Source organism: Vulpes vulpes, chromosome 5 (genome assembly GCF_048418805.1).
Source record: "Vulpes vulpes isolate BD-2025 chromosome 5, VulVul3, whole genome shotgun sequence".
NCBI lineage: Eukaryota > Metazoa > Chordata > Mammalia > Carnivora > Canidae > Vulpes > Vulpes vulpes.
The window spans coordinates 20,340,420-20,357,858 of record NC_132784.1 but is presented as its reverse complement, the minus strand read 5'-3'; the positions used below and the strand labels follow the sequence as shown (position 1 = coordinate 20,357,858).

General features: G+C 38.4%; 1 protein-coding gene across 2 annotated transcripts in view; it reads right to left on the bottom strand.

Moving 5' to 3' along the window:
• Window positions 1–17,439, bottom strand: part of THSD7B (thrombospondin type 1 domain containing 7B) — an 861,577-nt gene that overhangs the window by 20,464 nt on the left and 823,674 nt on the right. For both annotated transcript variants that reach the window (XM_072757643.1, XM_072757642.1), the window contains exon 21: window positions 4,460–4,605. In XM_072757643.1, the coding sequence (XP_072613744.1) occupies window positions 4,460–4,605 (146 nt within the window). The remainder of the gene's footprint in view (window positions 1–4,459; window positions 4,606–17,439) is intronic.

The following is a 17,439-nucleotide window of genomic DNA, read 5'->3' as shown; positions in this document are numbered from 1 at the left end:
AAGAGGTGGTTGACTAATGCAGTTATGACCGTGGGCCAGGGTATGGAGCAGGTCTGGGGACCGAGGGGCCTGCTGAGCACCAGCCAGGTGCAGGCACTGTTGCAGCAGCTGCTGAGTGCCAAGGGCAGACTGCTGGACATTCAGGCTGGTACGGAGTGGCCTCTGAGAAAAATTCTTTACATAATAGGGAATTTAGGATTCAAAGACCTACTGGCAAGAAAGAAAAGGTCCAACATAGAGGAGGTCCAAGTTGTAGCAACTTAAAGCTTGAAAATCTGAATAGGCCCATAAATTGGGGCCATCACCTTTGCTTCTAAATATGTTTGAACAAGAATTATCATTTGTTTATCTAAGATGGCAATTCTCACACTAGATTCACCAATACTTCATAATTGCTGTAATCATTTCTATGGCTATTATGAATCTGTCAAAAAATGCACCTTAATTTTGAACCTACATGCGGTTTTGGGGAAATTCAGAGTTAATTTACAGTAGATTCATTTTGCTCTTGTAAATGTTCACTCTCTAAAGTGTAAAATAGTACAAGTTTAATTTCTTTTTTGGGGGAAGGATCTCTCTTGGAAACTATTATTCCAGATGATGGATCCATTGCAGAATTGTCTAAGATGTTATATTTTGCTATAGAGTACTTGGAGAGAAGAGTCAGAAGACTACAGCATGTATGAAATTTGAAATTTCCTGTCTGGAACCTTGGGTAACAGAAGATACAGTTGATTCGCGTTTTGTTTGACATTCCAGGAGATGGAGTGTGAAGAAATGACAGGAAACAAGTCTCCATCAGGAATCCCTTTAAAAACCAAGACAAACAATAATATGCTACTAGTATGTGTCCATAGTCAACCTTAATCTCTTCTATCTTTGACAACAGCGGCCGTAAGAGGGAGAGAAATCAGTATCAGAATGATAATCTCATTCATAAAGCAAGCATTCACTCATTCTCATTCATGAAGCTTTATACACTAGAGACTAAAATCAGACCCAGGCTTCTGTGAGCAAGACTGTCAATAAGTGAGGATTCTCTCACCGACTCTCCACTGTCCGCATTATTAATGGATGTTTTTATATGCTCCGAATTGGCATCTCCACCAGATGTGAAAAGGCAGATGGTGATAATAATCATAATCATAGTTCTTATCAAAATTATAATAGCAACAAATTTATTGAGCTCTTAATGCACGTCAGGTACCATGATAAGCACTGTATAAAAACTATGTAATCCCTACCAAAAGTTCCTAGAGAAATAGGTACCATTGCTACTCTCCTGATAGAGATAAAAACCAAAACAGACTTGGAGAGCTTAATAAGTTGGAAAAATTTACAGAGCTAAGAACTGCCAGAACCTTGACCAAAATTAAGCCCACTAGACTTAGTCTGAGCACCTAAGGCAGATTCATCAACATATGTGTGCATACATGTTATCAACGGAGAAATCTGGAAAGAAAAAGAAAACACTAAAAAAAAAAAAAAAAGTGAAGCCTGAGGATAAACACTCCTGTGCTAATTTCTTTCTATAAGATAATGGCAGAACTGGCACATCCACTGTGCCACTGATAGTCTGATCCACTGGATGGCAGTGGGCCATTTGGACGTCACAGCCACCTTCAGGGAACGAGCTCCCACCCTGTATTTATCTGGCAGAAGTGCAGCTGTGAGAGAAGTGATCTTCCTTTGTGTGCAAAGGCCCATGGGTACTTCCAAACTTAGTAATTCCAAACTCTGATTACATATACATTTAAGAAAAGGCCACCTGCTACAAAGATACTGGGTTATCTGTCTCACAAAGAGTTCACAGTTAGGCTTCAAGAAAAGCAGAAATGCAGCTTGAACTCAGGCAACGTTCATCAGGGAAATACAAATCAAAACCACAATGAGATACCACCTCACACCAGTGAGAATGGGGAAAATTAACAAGGCAGAAAACCACAAATGTTGGAGAGGATGCGGAGAAAGGGGAACCCTCTTACACTGCTGGTGGGAATGTGAACTGGTGCAGCCACTCTGGGAAACTGTGTGGAGGTTCCTCAAAGAGTTAAAAATAGATCTGCCCTACGACCCAGCAATTGCACAGCTGGGGATTTACCCCAAAGATTCAGATGCAGTGAAATGGCAGGACACCTGCACCCCGATGTTTATAGCAGCAATGTCCACAATAGCCAAAGTGTGGAAGGAGCCTCGGTGTCCATCGAAAGATGAATGGATAAAGAAGATGTGGTCTATGTATACAATGGAATATTACTCAGCCATTAGAAATGACAAATACCCACCATTTGCTTCGACGTGGATGGAACTGGACGGTATTATGCTGAGTGAATAAGTCAATCAGAGAAGGACAAACATTATATGGTCTCATTCATTTGGGGAATATAAATAATAGTGAAAGGGAATAGAAGGGAAGGGAGAAGAAATGGGTAGGAAATATCAGACAGGGAGACAACATGAAGACTCCTAACTCTGGGAAACGAACTAGGGGTGGTGGAAGGGGAGGAGGGCGGGGGGTGAGGGTGAATGGGTGACGGGCACTGAGGGGGGCACTTGACAGGATGAGCACTGGGTGTTATTCTGTATGTTGGCAAATTGAACACCAATAAAAAATAAATTTATTATTAAAAAAAAAGAACTCAGGCAACGTTCAACTCCTTTAATCATGATTCCCTTTCTCTTTTGCCTCTTTTTTTTTTTGGCACGTCACCTATGTTCATTCTCCCTTCTGAGTGACTTATTTTAGCTACAAGGCAGTAAAGTGTGGCAGGTAAGGGTTCCCAAATACACTGTCTTCAAACAGCTTCAGTTCCATTCCAAATTTTTAAGGAAGAATGCTGAGTGGGCTGTTTGGGTAAGGTGCTCACGGCAGAACTACAGACTTGTTTTTCAAGAGCTTTGCCTGGATTAGGTTGAACTGTGGAGTTTCCTCCTGATTGGAGGTGCCAATGAACAAGAATAAGCTCATCTAGAAATCAGAAGCAGCTCTGAAATTTCTGGATACACTTGCTGCTAGGGTCTCCAAGGGCCTCCAAGTCTGGGTATCTCCAATGGATGCCAAGCCCCTCAGCCCCACACTGGCAATTCTACAGAAAATGTTCATAACCCACCACTCTTGCTCCTATCATTCTCCAAAAGCTTAGTATGTGACAGCAAAAGGAAACCCTACATGCGGCAGTGCCCCATAATGTCCCCAGACAAGTGGGCAGATCTGTATGTTTGAAAAAGGCTCCTTACCCCTGAGAAGAGAAAAAGGGAAGGCATGAAAGAACAAATGAGGGAGAGTAGTAGTCGTATGCCTGGGAAGACTTGGAGCAGGGGGTTTTTATCAGGCCTCTTCCCTTTTCTCCCTGCCCTCTTAATTTTTTCTCCCTTCCCCTGCAATGGGTTCCTGAATTCTTTGAGTTCATTTTCTCTACTCTGTCAATAGTTATCACCGTGCTAAGGAAAAATATTCCTTCCATTTTTTTATTGGGATTCCAAGCAACATTTAAAAATTGCTGAAAATTTAGTAAAGAAGATTTTCGACTAGTAGACAAAGTATCCATATTTAAAGCCATTAGGTTACTATTGAATTAATGAGCATGGTTATCTTATTTTCTGTAAAAAGAGACTGAACAAATGTAGCACACATTTTTGTTCCTCTGGGACTTATTAAAATACATGGGCATTTAACTTCTGCAAGATAGTAATGCTGCATGACAATGTCATCCTGACAGGAACACTAAACATCTCTATGAGAATACTCTGCAGATTTCTTAACACATAATCACAATTATTGTTACCTAATTAAAATGTGCTTTGCAATATGAACCGAAGGATAAACTAGTAAAATAAGGAAATAAAGAAAATCAATGTGCTTTTTCTCATACAAGAAACCACAGAGAAAATGTGGTGGAGGATCTTTGCTGATCCAGCAAAAGCTCTGGGTATATGATATATGATGTTGCAAGGCATTTATATTTCAGGTCAATAAAAAAGTAATCATTGAGGAAAATGGAGTAACCTTGGTTCGTGTAATAATGTTAAAATATAACTTTCATACACTTTTGGTTTTCTGCCCATATGCAAGATTTTGCCTAAGCCTAAAAATGCCTCTTTTAAGAAATACGGTACCCAGCAAGCTATGCATTTCCATTGCAACAGGGTTTTGCCTAATTAAATAACACTTGATATTTTCAAGAAGCCAAGAACATAATATTGTATTCCTGAGGCTACCTAAGAGAATGAAAGCCCCTTGACCCTGTTAGAATCAGTGCCTAATGAATGGCTATTTTCCTAGCAACAACACTTGGCATGAGGTTAGACTTTTGGTTGTAGTTTTGCATGAGCTCTATTGCATAAAAATACATCGTGCCAGGCCCCTGGTGCTGTAAAATTTATTCCATCAGTGCATAGGTTGCCCAGATGCTTCAGATGTACTGAGCAGCATTTCTTTAAGTATCATCAGGTGACCTACCTCCAATTTACATGTGGACCAGTTTCCGAGGACCCAGCTGTAGCAGGGTGTCACTGGGCAGGTTTTCTGCTGGGTGAGCTCTGTGGGGCATGGCCGTCCTTCACCTTGGGTTGGCATGATGATAAATCGAGTCCGGCTCATTCGACCTAAAATGATAAGGAAGGCATTGGCTTTTTGTTTACAGGCTGGCTTCGAAAGGGAATTAAAAGACAGAATGTTGCCTGACATGCATAAGTCTTCATAAAATATGCTGAACTTTGTCACGGCTGGCTCTCAGGTTTCCTGCCATTTTAAGTTAGGTCTCTAGGGACACACAGGTTCTATAAGGTCTGCATAATGCTTCAGGTTTTGGAATTCTGTCTGCCTTCTACTTCTTTAGTCTTCCTAACTCCAAACTCTGTGTTGTTGCCCAGACTGACCCTGTAAACACTGGGGGAATGTTTGTTAATTCAACAAATATTTATTAAGCTCCAGTATGATCTAGGCGTCTTGCTATATGCTAGGGATACAGGGATGAAATTGCCAGATATAGCTTCTGCCCTCATGGAGCTTGTATTTTAGGCTAAGATTAAAAATATTAAAAATAGAGTTGTGCCTTTGTTAAGTTCTAAATTAGCAAGTAGAGGAAAAATTGCACACAACCCAAATTACTCTAGAAAATTCCTTAGGAAGGTGCCATTCCAAGGTTTCCAGGCTATCTCTCAATTAATATGGACAATCTTCCTACAATTTAGGGCCAAATTCTTTTTTTCATAAGATAAAGTTGTTAGCTTCTGTGAAGGAGGCATGTTTAAAAACACATGTTCAAATACCAGTATTCCATTTCATATATATATTTAAAAAAAGGGAAACTGGTTAATGGGAATAGCCAAGGAAAGAGCAAGGTACCCATGTCATTTTATGCCCACTCAGAGGCATCAGGTCATAAACCCATTAAAGGAGAATAATGGACAGAATTTAAATGTCCATGTTTCTCCCTTGCTCTCTCCCCCACTCAATCCTGTCCTCAACTTTTTTTTTTTTTTTTGTTGATGACATACTATATGCAAGTAGTTTCATTACTATTATCTGTGAATATGATGTCCTTCCATTGTTGTTTTAAAGTTAACTGTAATTGTATTTGTGATAACAAAGAAAAACAGAGGGTTCCATGAGAGAATGTTATGGGGATATATGTCAATCTGGAAGAAATCAGAAAATACTTCCGTGAACAGCTGACCTTTAAGCAGAAGTCTAAAGTCAGCCGGACATATGTACAGAAAGTGTCTCATGCTGAAGAAAGGGCATGTAAAGAAGTCCTGAGATGCAAAGGAGTAAACCGCATTTGAAGAACTGACCGAAGGCCAATGTGGCCGAGAAAGAGATAGATGAAGGATAGGTTGAAGCAATGCTATTAAAGCTATTTAAAGTGGGATCTTTTAGTTGATATCAAAGATTCTAGATTTATATATTAAGAAAAATGGAAAGCTAGAAAGGACTTCAACACAGAATTCACTTGAAAGCCCTGGGTAGGAGTAATTCTCAGATGCCCTCAAGTTCAGAGACAAGTAAGAGTGACTCACCTTTCAGTGGACTAGACCTCTTACTGGCCACCAGAAGATTTTTTTTTTTTTAAGATTTTACTTATTTATTCATGAGAGACACAAAGAGATGCAGAGCAGAATCAGGCTCCCTGCAGGGAAGGGACTTAATCCTAGGACCCCAGGAGCACAACCTGAGCTCAACTCAGATGCTCAACTACTGAACCATCCAGGTCCCTTGGCCATCAGAAGATTGGGTTTTGTGGTAAACTAATTCCCTCTGAGAAGACCTTTGAGGAAAACAGGAAAACTAGGAGGTTTGGGGTTTTGTTTTAAATTAGGCTCCACTCCCAGTGTACAGTCCAACACAGGGCTTGAACTCACTACCCTGTGATTGAGACCTGAGCTGATATCAAGAATTGGATGCTTGGGATCCCCAGGTGGCCCGGCGGTTTAGCGCCGCTTTCAGCCCAGGGAGTGATCCTGGAGTCCTGGGATGGAGTCCCACGTCAGGCTCCCAGCATGGAGCCTGATTCTCCCTCTGCCTGTGTCTCTGCCTCTCTCTCTCTCTGTCATGAATGAATAAATAAAATCTTAAAAAAAAAAAAAAAAGAATTGGATGCTTGACTGACTGAGCCACCCAGGCACCCCTAGGAGGTTCTAATCACTGCATGCTCCATTCCTTAAGGTTTGGGCTTCTGTCCCTACCATGGTGCTTCACATATATTAGGCACTATTTCTTTAATTCATATTTTCATGATATCTGGTATCTGAAAATATGTGATGATATATCAATACAATTATTGAGCAGGTACCAAATACTAAGGTAATATTCTAAATACTGACATGCTGAGGAATAATAACAACCCTAAAGGAAAATTCTTCCTATATTATGGATAAGGAAAATGAGGGAGACTTTAACTCACTTGTCTAAGGTCAAAAAACATGAGTAAGTTGCAGAATGGGATTCAAACTCAAAGTTTTGCTCTAGAGGCTGCTGTATTAGCCCTGAGTTGAGAGAGCAAGGATAGCTACTTACCACAGTTTTTCATAGGAAACAAAAAAAGAACTTTGGATGAAGGTAAAATTTGAGTCAACAATGACACGTGCTTGTAAACAACAGTATTGACCCATTCTGCAAGTGCCAAGTTCCTATAAAGACAATGCATTTTTGAACTGGTGTTCCATCCAGCATCACTTAAATCATACTGGTTGGACACATCCGTATGAAATGTTGCCCCTGCTTGGTGAATGTATTTGGCTCAAGATTTTACATTAATTCTTGCTTGAATACTCTTCAGTTTTATAATAATCTTTATGTTTATTCTCTTGACCTAAATGCCTGTCACCCTAAATGTCATTATAATTGCATTCTATTCTCTCCATCGCTGAGAGAATAATAGCAATGCAGTGTTGCCTTTATCACAGCTAAAGAGGCTCTATTTTATTACAAGCAAATAATATCTAGTTTGTTCTTGAATTGGTGGCATGCAGATGGCCATTACTTTGGAACTTTTACAAATTATTTCTATTAAAGCGATTGATATCTTTTGCTGGACATAGAGGTGGGGGGAACCTAATGTATTCAACAGAAAAAAATGATGCTATTACTTTTTGAAATGATGAAGTCTTAAAATCATTCATTGAAAGCTCAGCCATATGACTTCCTCTGCCTTTTGCTATCCTAACACAAAAATAAGGTTTTCAAACAATGCCAATTACTACCAAGAACACATTTTTAAAACCATAGAGCTTATACTAATCCTACATTTTGAAGTATATTGTCCTGTTTAAGTGGCTAATATTAAAGTTCAATGACAAAAATATTTCTAATGAAGGTATGAGTGTATAAAAGGTTTCTGTGGGGTACTTAATATCTTTTATTAAGTTCCTTTTTAAAAAAGATCTTATTTATTTGTTTTGGAGAGCAAGAGCATGAGCAGGGAAGGACCAGAGGGAGAAGTAGACTGCTCACTGAATAAAGATGTGGTGTGTAATACAGACACACACACACACACACACACACACACACACTGGAATTATTACTCAGCCATCAAAAAATTGAAATCTTGCCATTTGCAATGACGTGGATGGAACTAGAGTGTATCATGCTAAGTAAAATAAGTCAATCAGAGAAAGATAATTATCATATGATCTCACTCATGTGAATTTAAGAAACGTAACAGAGGATCATAGGAGAATACAGGAAAAAATAAAATAAGATGAAATAAAAGAGGGAGATAAACCATGAGAGACTCTTAACCATAGGAAAGAGATTGAGAGTTGCTGGAGGGAAGGAGGTAGTGGGATGGAGTAACTGGGTGATGGACATTAAGGAACACATGTGATGTAATGAGCATTAGGTATTACATAAGACTGACAGGGATGCCTGGGTGGTTCAGTGGTTGAGTGTCTGCCTTTGGCTCAGGGCATGATCCTGGAGACCCGGGATCGAATCCCACGTCAGGCTCCCTGCATGAAGCCTGCTTCTCCCTCTGCCTATGTCTCTGCCTCTCTCTCTTTCTCTCTCTCTCTCTCTGTGACTATCATAAATAAATAAAATTTAAAAAAATAAAATCAGGAGCCTAAAGAAATTGTTTTGGTGATAGTAAATTTTCATGTGATGGGTAAAGCAGTGGAAAACGTGGTCAAATTAAAGATATTTAAAGTTTCAAGTTGATATAGAATTTAAGAAAAAGAGAATTTTAAAATAGCTGATGTATGGTGAAAAGAAACCTGGACTTGGCATCAAAATTCTCTAGTTGAAAACAGTTCTCTCAAATTAACAGCTCATAAATGATGTGACTACATAGAAGTATTTTAACTCCTCTGAACATGAATTTCCACTTCTGTAAAATAAAGTATACAGAAAGTTCTTATTTTCTGAGGATAATTCATGCTGGGGAAAATGCCACTTAATAATCAATCTGCTTGGGCAGCCCGGGTGGCTCAGCGGTTTAGCGCCGCCTTCAGTTCAGGGCCTGATCCTGGAGACCCAGGATCGAGTCCCACGTCAGGCTCCCTGTGTGGAGCCTGCTTCTCCCTCTGCCTGTGTCTCTGCCTCTCTCTCTCTCTCTCATGAATAAATAAATAAAAAATCTTAAAAAAAATAATCAATCTGTTTAAATGGGAATTAAATTATTTTTAATAAATAACAGTCTAAATGTGACTTTTTCTGGAACTGAAAGTTATGCAGGTGAGTTTATTTGATCTAATATCAACTACCATGTAGAGGATAATTACAATAATGAATCATTAGGATGAATAATAAATCAGCTACTAATATTTCTCATGTAATTTTACAATTACCCTATAAAATCAATTTTTCATGACTGGCTTTTGTAGTTTGGTCATCAGGGACTTTGGCCTTCCACTCACTTTTCATCAATTTTCTCAAGTGCTCCCTATAATCTTTGGTGTACATATTGTTCCATTTTGTATCCTTTTGTTCTGGGTACAGAAGCTATTTGCAGCTAGAGACTGATGATGAAATGACGGAACATGTCAGTGTAGAAAGGTTGTTGGTTGAGGGATGGCTTCATACATGGCCAGTTCATTAGTGAATATTTTGACATTATAAAGGGTTTGGCTTCCTCAGAACTCACAATTATGCTGATTCAGGTGAAAAATACTGAGATGACAAGATTCCTTAGAGTCATCTCATCTTGATTATATAAATTAAAAAATACCATATATAAATCACCTTAACAGTATGTCTAAAATATAGCAAGTGGTTGTTAAAACTTCTATTTTTAACCTTTATTTTAATAACTAATATTTCATATCTATTCCTAGAATGGGCCTTGGCTGCTTTTACTGGTATTCTACTGGGCTTATGATACGAAATGCATGCAACTATGAAATCCTTAATGATTCCCAACCCACCAAACCTCTTACACCATAGCTTGGATTTCTTCTGCCCTCAGAATAAGAGTGAAGATTGCTACCATGCATAAACTAATGCTTCCAATCTGAAAATAGGGGCATTTTCTTTGACACTCTGCCTGGATTCCCCTTGTTTGGTTTATATTTTTCAATAAAAGTAAAAGATACAGGACTAGGAATCTCTTTGGAACCTGAATTCAACAGTAGCTATAGATAAAGCGTTTAACAAGCAGTACCAATGAGATGTAGAAACAGAAATTGACTCTGTTCATCTACTCATCAGGCTATAAAAGAGAGAAAAGGACTCCTTTACAAAATATGTTTCCAATTTAATAAAGACCCAAATTATAGTAGGGTAGGTTAGCTAGCAATTCTCTGAATCTTTTCCTCTCCTCTCTTGGGGAATATTGGGAACTCATTATGAGCAACAGTGATATTGGACCTACTGTTAAATTAGCAATAATTACTTGCAATGAAAGAAAAAGAATTACATGGTAAGAACTCCATTAAAAAAAAACAGACAACGAGATACACAAATGGTAACACACACACATACACACATGCACACACCACATACACACCCAAAGAGAAGCCTATATTGGTACCTGCATATAGGTTTAAAGCATATTGGATCACATTCTCATTGAAGTATTCAGACTTCACTATGGGGCTCCACTGACAAAGGGAATGTGGAAAATATAAGCAGTAAAAAAACCTCTCAAAACTGTTTAAGTATTTGTTAATTTATAAATTCATAAAAGGAAATAGAGTCAATGCAATTGTTCTCTGACCAGACTTTCAGATCCAGGGAGCCAGGCATCATGTGTCTTTACTTTGCATGCTTTAAACAATAGTTCTTCTGTGGCCCTGATTATGGTCACTAGATTAAATGAAAATTATGGTTTTGATGGCTCTGGACAGTTTGAATATGACCAGGCAAACAATGCAAAATATGTATGTAGGGGACAGTGAAAAAGGAAATGCAAGAATAATGAGCAACAAAGAATATACCTGTTTATTCATTAGTTCATTAAGTAAAATATCTGAGCAATTTAGAGAAACATTCCCATAAACTCCAATGCACCGTAGACATATAAATATAGTAACAGTAGTATAAGAAGTCACTCTGAGCTTATAGCATGTTATTTGAATAATATGACTGGTTTGCTTTCCACCTGGGCATTATTTCTTTTAAGTAGGAACTGAATTTTCAAGGCTTATGCATAATTGTTGGCAAGGAATGGTCTTCCAGAGCTGACATCTACAAGGGACTGGCCCAACTTATACTACGAAGGATGGGGCTCAATGTCACTAACCTTGATTTGATGGTGGTCCTTTCTGATGTGCACTGATCAATTAGGTTATTGAATACAGTGTTTCCACTTTTAAGTATTTCTTCCTATGAATTTATTCTTAAGCTTTTGGTGCCTGCTACTTAATATTAGTAGCAAATACTAGCAGATGACAAAATAAAAAGAAGCAAGGGGATCCTAGTAAAAACCTCATTAATAGCTGGTCATGTCAATCTATTAATCAATTTTTATCACATATGTTTCTGGTTAAGGCAATTTATTGTATAATACCTTTTGTCATTGCAAAAGTATTCCTTCTTAGGAAGGGAGGGACTAAGTTACTTAAGTGAATATAATGTGCTATGAAACAGAGGTGATACAGCATATTCTTGCTTAGTTCTTTTTCCTTCCTTACCCTTCTTGCTTTGTGGCCCCCTTCTCCTGAGAGCATCTGTTCTTCCCGCCACCCTCAAATAAATCACTTCAACAAGAATCTCAATCTTAGACTCTGCTTTAGACACAGTTATTACTATTCTCACTTCATAAACTGAAGCTCAAAGAGTTAAATATTTTTTGCAAGATCACGCAGCTAGCAGGATTGGAACAAAGATCTATATTACTCCAAAAGCATGTGCTTCTCAAAGGTTTTCATCTGGTCCAAGTCAGGCATCAGATGTTATGCTGTAATTGTCAGACTACTTGGATAAGTCTGAGATATGTACTTAGTCTACTCTGCAATAAATGTGTTGTCTGGGGATGCCTGGGTGGCTCAGTGGTTGAGTGTCCGCCTTTGGCTCAGGGTGTGATCCTGGAGACCCGGGATCGAGTCCCACATCAGGCTCCCTGCATGAAGCCTCCTTCTCCCTCTGCCTCTGTTTATGCTTTTCTCTCTATGTGTGTCTTTCATGAATGAATAAATAAAATCTTTTAAAAAATGTGTTGTCTGTATTAATAAATTTCCTATTTTCTTTTAGTAAAAAAAGTAATTATAGTACTAATGTCTTCCACTCTGATAGCTCTTTATTGTTTTGGGTACTTGTCAGTAAATTTCTGAAAGCAGTGGAAGGTTACAGTGTCTAAAATGTTTAGTTAATTTCATGGGGCTCTTTAGACTGGAATTTACCATTTAATTCTCTTGAAAATATCACTTTGAGGTGCCTGGCTGACTTTGTTGGTAGGATGTTTGACTCTTGATTTTGGTGTTGTGAGTTTGAGCTGTAAGTGTGGTGTGGGGTTTACTTAAAAAAACAACAAAAAAGTACTGCCTAGATTTTTTTTTAATCAAAGTAAGTGCAAACATTGTTTTAAATATACTCTGGTGAAGGTGGATTTGGGATCAATGTTGTTCTCTAATGTAACAGAGTAGGAAAAAAATTTGGCCCTGATCTGCAACCTAAAGACTGATCTATGGTTAGCATTGCTACAGATGGAAGACATGGTAACAGTTCTGCATTCAGAGCTATGGTCCAAGAGTTTTCCCTATAGAGGGATTCCTTGGTCTATCTGAAAATTGCTGCAGGCACCCAGATACCTGTCATCCTAGAGAATACTCAATCAGGCAAGATAAAGGTTCCATAAGCCTTTCATAGTAAAGTAGGCTAGTCCGAACCTTGACTATCTATCTAGGAGTGAGGTCAACTAAGTAAGAAATAACAAGATCATAGTTTTAGAGATCAAGACAGACAATGGTATCATGCATTAGGACAGAAGATTAGGCACCTTTGGCTTTGCTTGGAAATACAGAGCTCCAGACTTGGTAGTGTGCTCTGGGCCACTCACTTCCCATTCCACTTACAACAATCACATGTCAGTCCCATTAAAAGCTAACAAAACTTGATAGACCACTGTAAAAACCTATACATAGCAGAAATATCTCAATAAGGAGCTTCCCATGTGATGCAAGGGCAGAGAGAGTGATTCTGGCTGTCCTGCAGCTACAGTGTCCATCAGAGTCAAACGTTTCCCTGGTAGTATTGTCTCCTTGCAGCTACATCCCAACTGATGGACTAGATAATATGAAACATTATTGATTATGAAATAAGTATACATTTAGGAGGCTTAAAAATCTGAGTGACTTCTTAAAATCCTTACCACCCTTTGTGTTCCAATCTGAGATCCATTTTGTCTTATTTTTTTAAAATATCTATAAGTTATGAGAATTTTTACAAAAGTGATACACAGGGCCATGGACATAGCATAAACATACACAAGTACAGTGTCAGATGCAAAGGGGCAAAGTGGAACAAAGGGGGCTTTGGAGACACCTGAACCCAGGTTTGACTCTTTCCTTGGTAACTGACAAGCTACATGACCTTGAGCAGGTTACCTGTTTATCACCTCACCTGTAAAGTTCTGCCTATGCCTATACTTTGTAGTGTTGTTGTAACAAGTTCCTAAAACACTCCTGGCTATAACATCTGTGTCTCTGACCAACAGATGTTAAAAAGCAATTATTGTAACATTTCATCAGTTTACATATAAAAAGTAGTGCAAGTGAGTTCTGCAAAGCCTCGTTCAAAGTCCTACAACTTGCCATTGGAAAAGCCAGCTTGACAGCTCAGATCTTCTGGTTTCCTGTTCAGTCTTTTGTGTTCCCCATTCTGCCATTCTAATAATTTAGCTTCTTATTCTCTTGTCATAGGAACTAATTGCTTGATATAAGAAATATGTTTGAAGTGTTATAACTGTTGGACTGTGCCTGATAAAGGATACCACACTGGAAATACAGACACTAAAAATGACAGTTATACAGACACTAAAAATGACGGTTACTAGCTTACCTTTGCTAAAAAATAATAATAATAATAAGCAACATCACAAAGTTGGGGTACTTCGGAGTTAATACAAAATTATTTTTTCATTATAGAGTTGACAGAAAAATTATATGCCAACTGGGAAACAAAGAATCAGGCCGGATTACATAATATAGAAATTATAAACTCATATACATTGAATTAAAAATATGAAATAGGAAAGAAATCATAGTTTGGGATTAATAACATTCTTAGAGTGTTATCAGTTAAATAATAACCATGAATAATTCATGATATGCTAAATTTAGGGAGTTCTACATTCCATTGAACTGATGAAAATTCAACAAAGAACATGACTAATCCAAATATTAAGCTCTTCTATTACAAGCTTTGATCTTTGAAATCTATCTAAAAAGATCCCTTAGTGGAAGCTTAGAATCAGTCTCTCTCTAACGTGAAATAAATTGGATTCGAACTGTTCTGACCTTGAAATCTTTAACACAATTAGAAAGTATATGCCAAGCATCAGGTGTACATTAAAGAGGCAATCCAGACACTTGGAAAACAAAGGAAGAGCTCATTTCAAAATCTCTTCCCAGATCAATGTAGTTCTGTGGATCTGATGGCGAAGTATGGCTTGTGAGGGAGCATCTGAGACATCTAGCACACCAGCATTTGCCTGACAGGAGCAAATTTATAAACTGAGACAACTGTGTGAACTTTTTTGCCTTTGATAAAGAAGTCAGCCGAGAGCCGCAGGTGCTGGAGTCAGACTCCCGTGCAACTTGCTTGCCCACTTTAATGCGACTAAATAAACTATCTCTTCTCATGGTTTCTGTCCCATTGCCACCACCAGTTGAAAAAATGAAAGCGGCTCATACAAAAGACAGCCGCTGGCACACTGTCTCAGAAGGGAGAAGGTACAGATGCTTTTCAATGATAGTTTCCAATCCTTTCAGCTCCAGAGTTTGGTCTCTTTTAAGAAACACATTCATCTGTGCCATACATTTTTGCTTTTGATTATCACTGTTTGCTTATTGCTTTTAGGTCGTGCTGCACGAGGATTAAGGCATGATCTAAATACACAATACTCTCATTTTGGACACATTACTATCTGCCCATGGTGGGGGTAGGTGATGATCAGAAAAGAGTGGTGCTCTCAAGACTGGGGCTGCAACTGGGAAGAAGTTTGGGAGCCGTGGGGTATAATGTAATGTAAGCACAAAGGCTGCCTCAGCAATATCGGAGGGTGGGTGTTTAAAAATTCTATGGCTATGTGTCCTATTCTTCTTTGTACCGTTCAATTTATTTAAGACTGAAATAGGGCACAAATATAATTAGAAAAATACTTAGTTTTAGGTTTTTGTCTGTAGGTCCTGACAGCCTTGCATGTTAGAGGTCAGAAAATGCTTGTGAAGTTGAGTAAGAGCACTATCCCACTATCCCCCACTCCCGTGCAAAATACTTGATCTCCTTATGCTCCATCGCATGATCTGTTTTGGTTTCCTCTTGGACATTGGCCATTTTTGTGTTTATTTTCTCGGTTATTTGCTATCTGTCTTGTCATCACCATCCAATTTTCTACTGGAATATTTGTTTAATGAAGTCAAGGGACTCTGTTTGCCTGGGGTCCTTTCTCTTCCCTACAGTGTGGCCTCAGCTGTGGGGAGAATGCCCAACACTCTGAAAGCATCCGATGAATATTTGTAAAACGTATGAATACACTTCTACAATCCTGTCTTTGAGAACAGATGTCTAAATAGCACGGTTACCATATAATTTATTTTTCACATTGCCACTTTTGACAATGAAAGAAGACACTGTAGATGCCAGGATAACAGGTAAAAAAATTCAATCTTTGTTGGATGAATAAAAGGAACATGGAATACACACTCATTTAGATCACTGGAGGGTCTGACAGATATCAGGATTATGGAATAATACCTTGAATTAAAATTTTATTTAAAATTCAAATAAATTTTAATTTTAAAATATGCTTTATTATTTAAAAATTATTTTAAAAGTATTTTATTATTACATCTAACAATTCAGAAGATCGAGACATCTAAAGGTCAAGAAAGGATTCCCAAAAAGATATCCTAATAGACCCTTAGAAATTGGCTAGAGGTGGTTTATAACTAGTGTTACATTGAATGCCAAGGGATACTACTTATTTGACTTCCAAATGTTTTATGCAACTTGATTTCTCCAAGTAGTTAACTTTTCTTCCTCAGTCCCAGTGGTATGTTAGTTCACAAAATTACTTCCTTAGGAAACCCTTGATTGTTTCTCTTTATTATTCTGAGGCTTAGAAAAGGTGAATTTAAGTTCAAACTCTAATTACCTAAAATTCTCCAATAGTGGGATTCAGATATGGAAAGGTTTTTCTTTTGTTTTTGTCTTTCTAACAAACGGGCTGTTGCATCCACAGTACTAACAGAGCTGTTTGAAAAATTAAAGTAATACCTGAACACTAAACCTACAGTTAAGGCTCTTATTTTTAAAGGTAGTATATTAGCATAACACAGAGATATGTCGAGTTTCACTGACTTTATACAGTGGCAGAATTTGGACTGCCAGGCAAAAATAATAATAAGCAGATATGTCGCCTTTGCATTGAACACATTCTTGTCCTAAGTAATGGTACTTATGAATATGCAATTAGTTAGAAGGTGAGGAAAACTGGCAGGGGTTGGCTGCCTTTGGGCTCGTGATCCAGTCTGTAGGCCCGTCCCCTTTGAGTTTTCCCCTATGATCCAGAACCACATGAGCAATGACAGATATTAATTGAAATTCCTCCTATGTGTCAGGTACTGTGCTCATGGAAACTGGGGGGATTTACCCACGAAGAACCCAAACAAGGCCTTTGGCCCTTCAGGTATACAGAGTTACAAGTGATTCAATTTGGGTATGAGAAGAGAGTAACAGGAGGCAGCAGTGAGATGATGGTAAGATGTTCCACCTAAGGAAAAGTAGCACACACTCAAGGGTGTGAATGAAATACACTGTATTAGAACAGAGAGAGCCAATGTGCCAATGGAGGGTGATGGACATAGAGAGGCAGGCATGGGTGAGATCCTACACATCCTTGTGGACCACATTTACAGTACAGACTTCATCCTTTCTCTACTTTTCCATGCTACCCTTTACCACTGTAAAAGTCACACTCCCCGGAAGACACATGAGGACAAGATTGCAGTGTTTATAGGTGTAGAATAGCCAGGGTGAGTCATTGCTGGACGGACAGAGGAGCAACCAGTTCTGACAAAAGACATCACTAGTATGAAAAACACCTCTCATTTGTATGAGTCTGTAGTGAACTCATCAACATACAATATTACCTGTTTGCTTGTTTACCATCTGTTGTCCTTCAACTATTTAGTAAACTCCATGAGAAAAGGGCAAGTGTCTACCTCCCATCCACTGCTGCATCCCTAACTCACTGAACTAGAACTAGCACATGGGTATTTGTTTAACGGCTAAATGACTCTTAAGTTAATAGGAAAACAACTGTTCAAATTTGAGTTTTT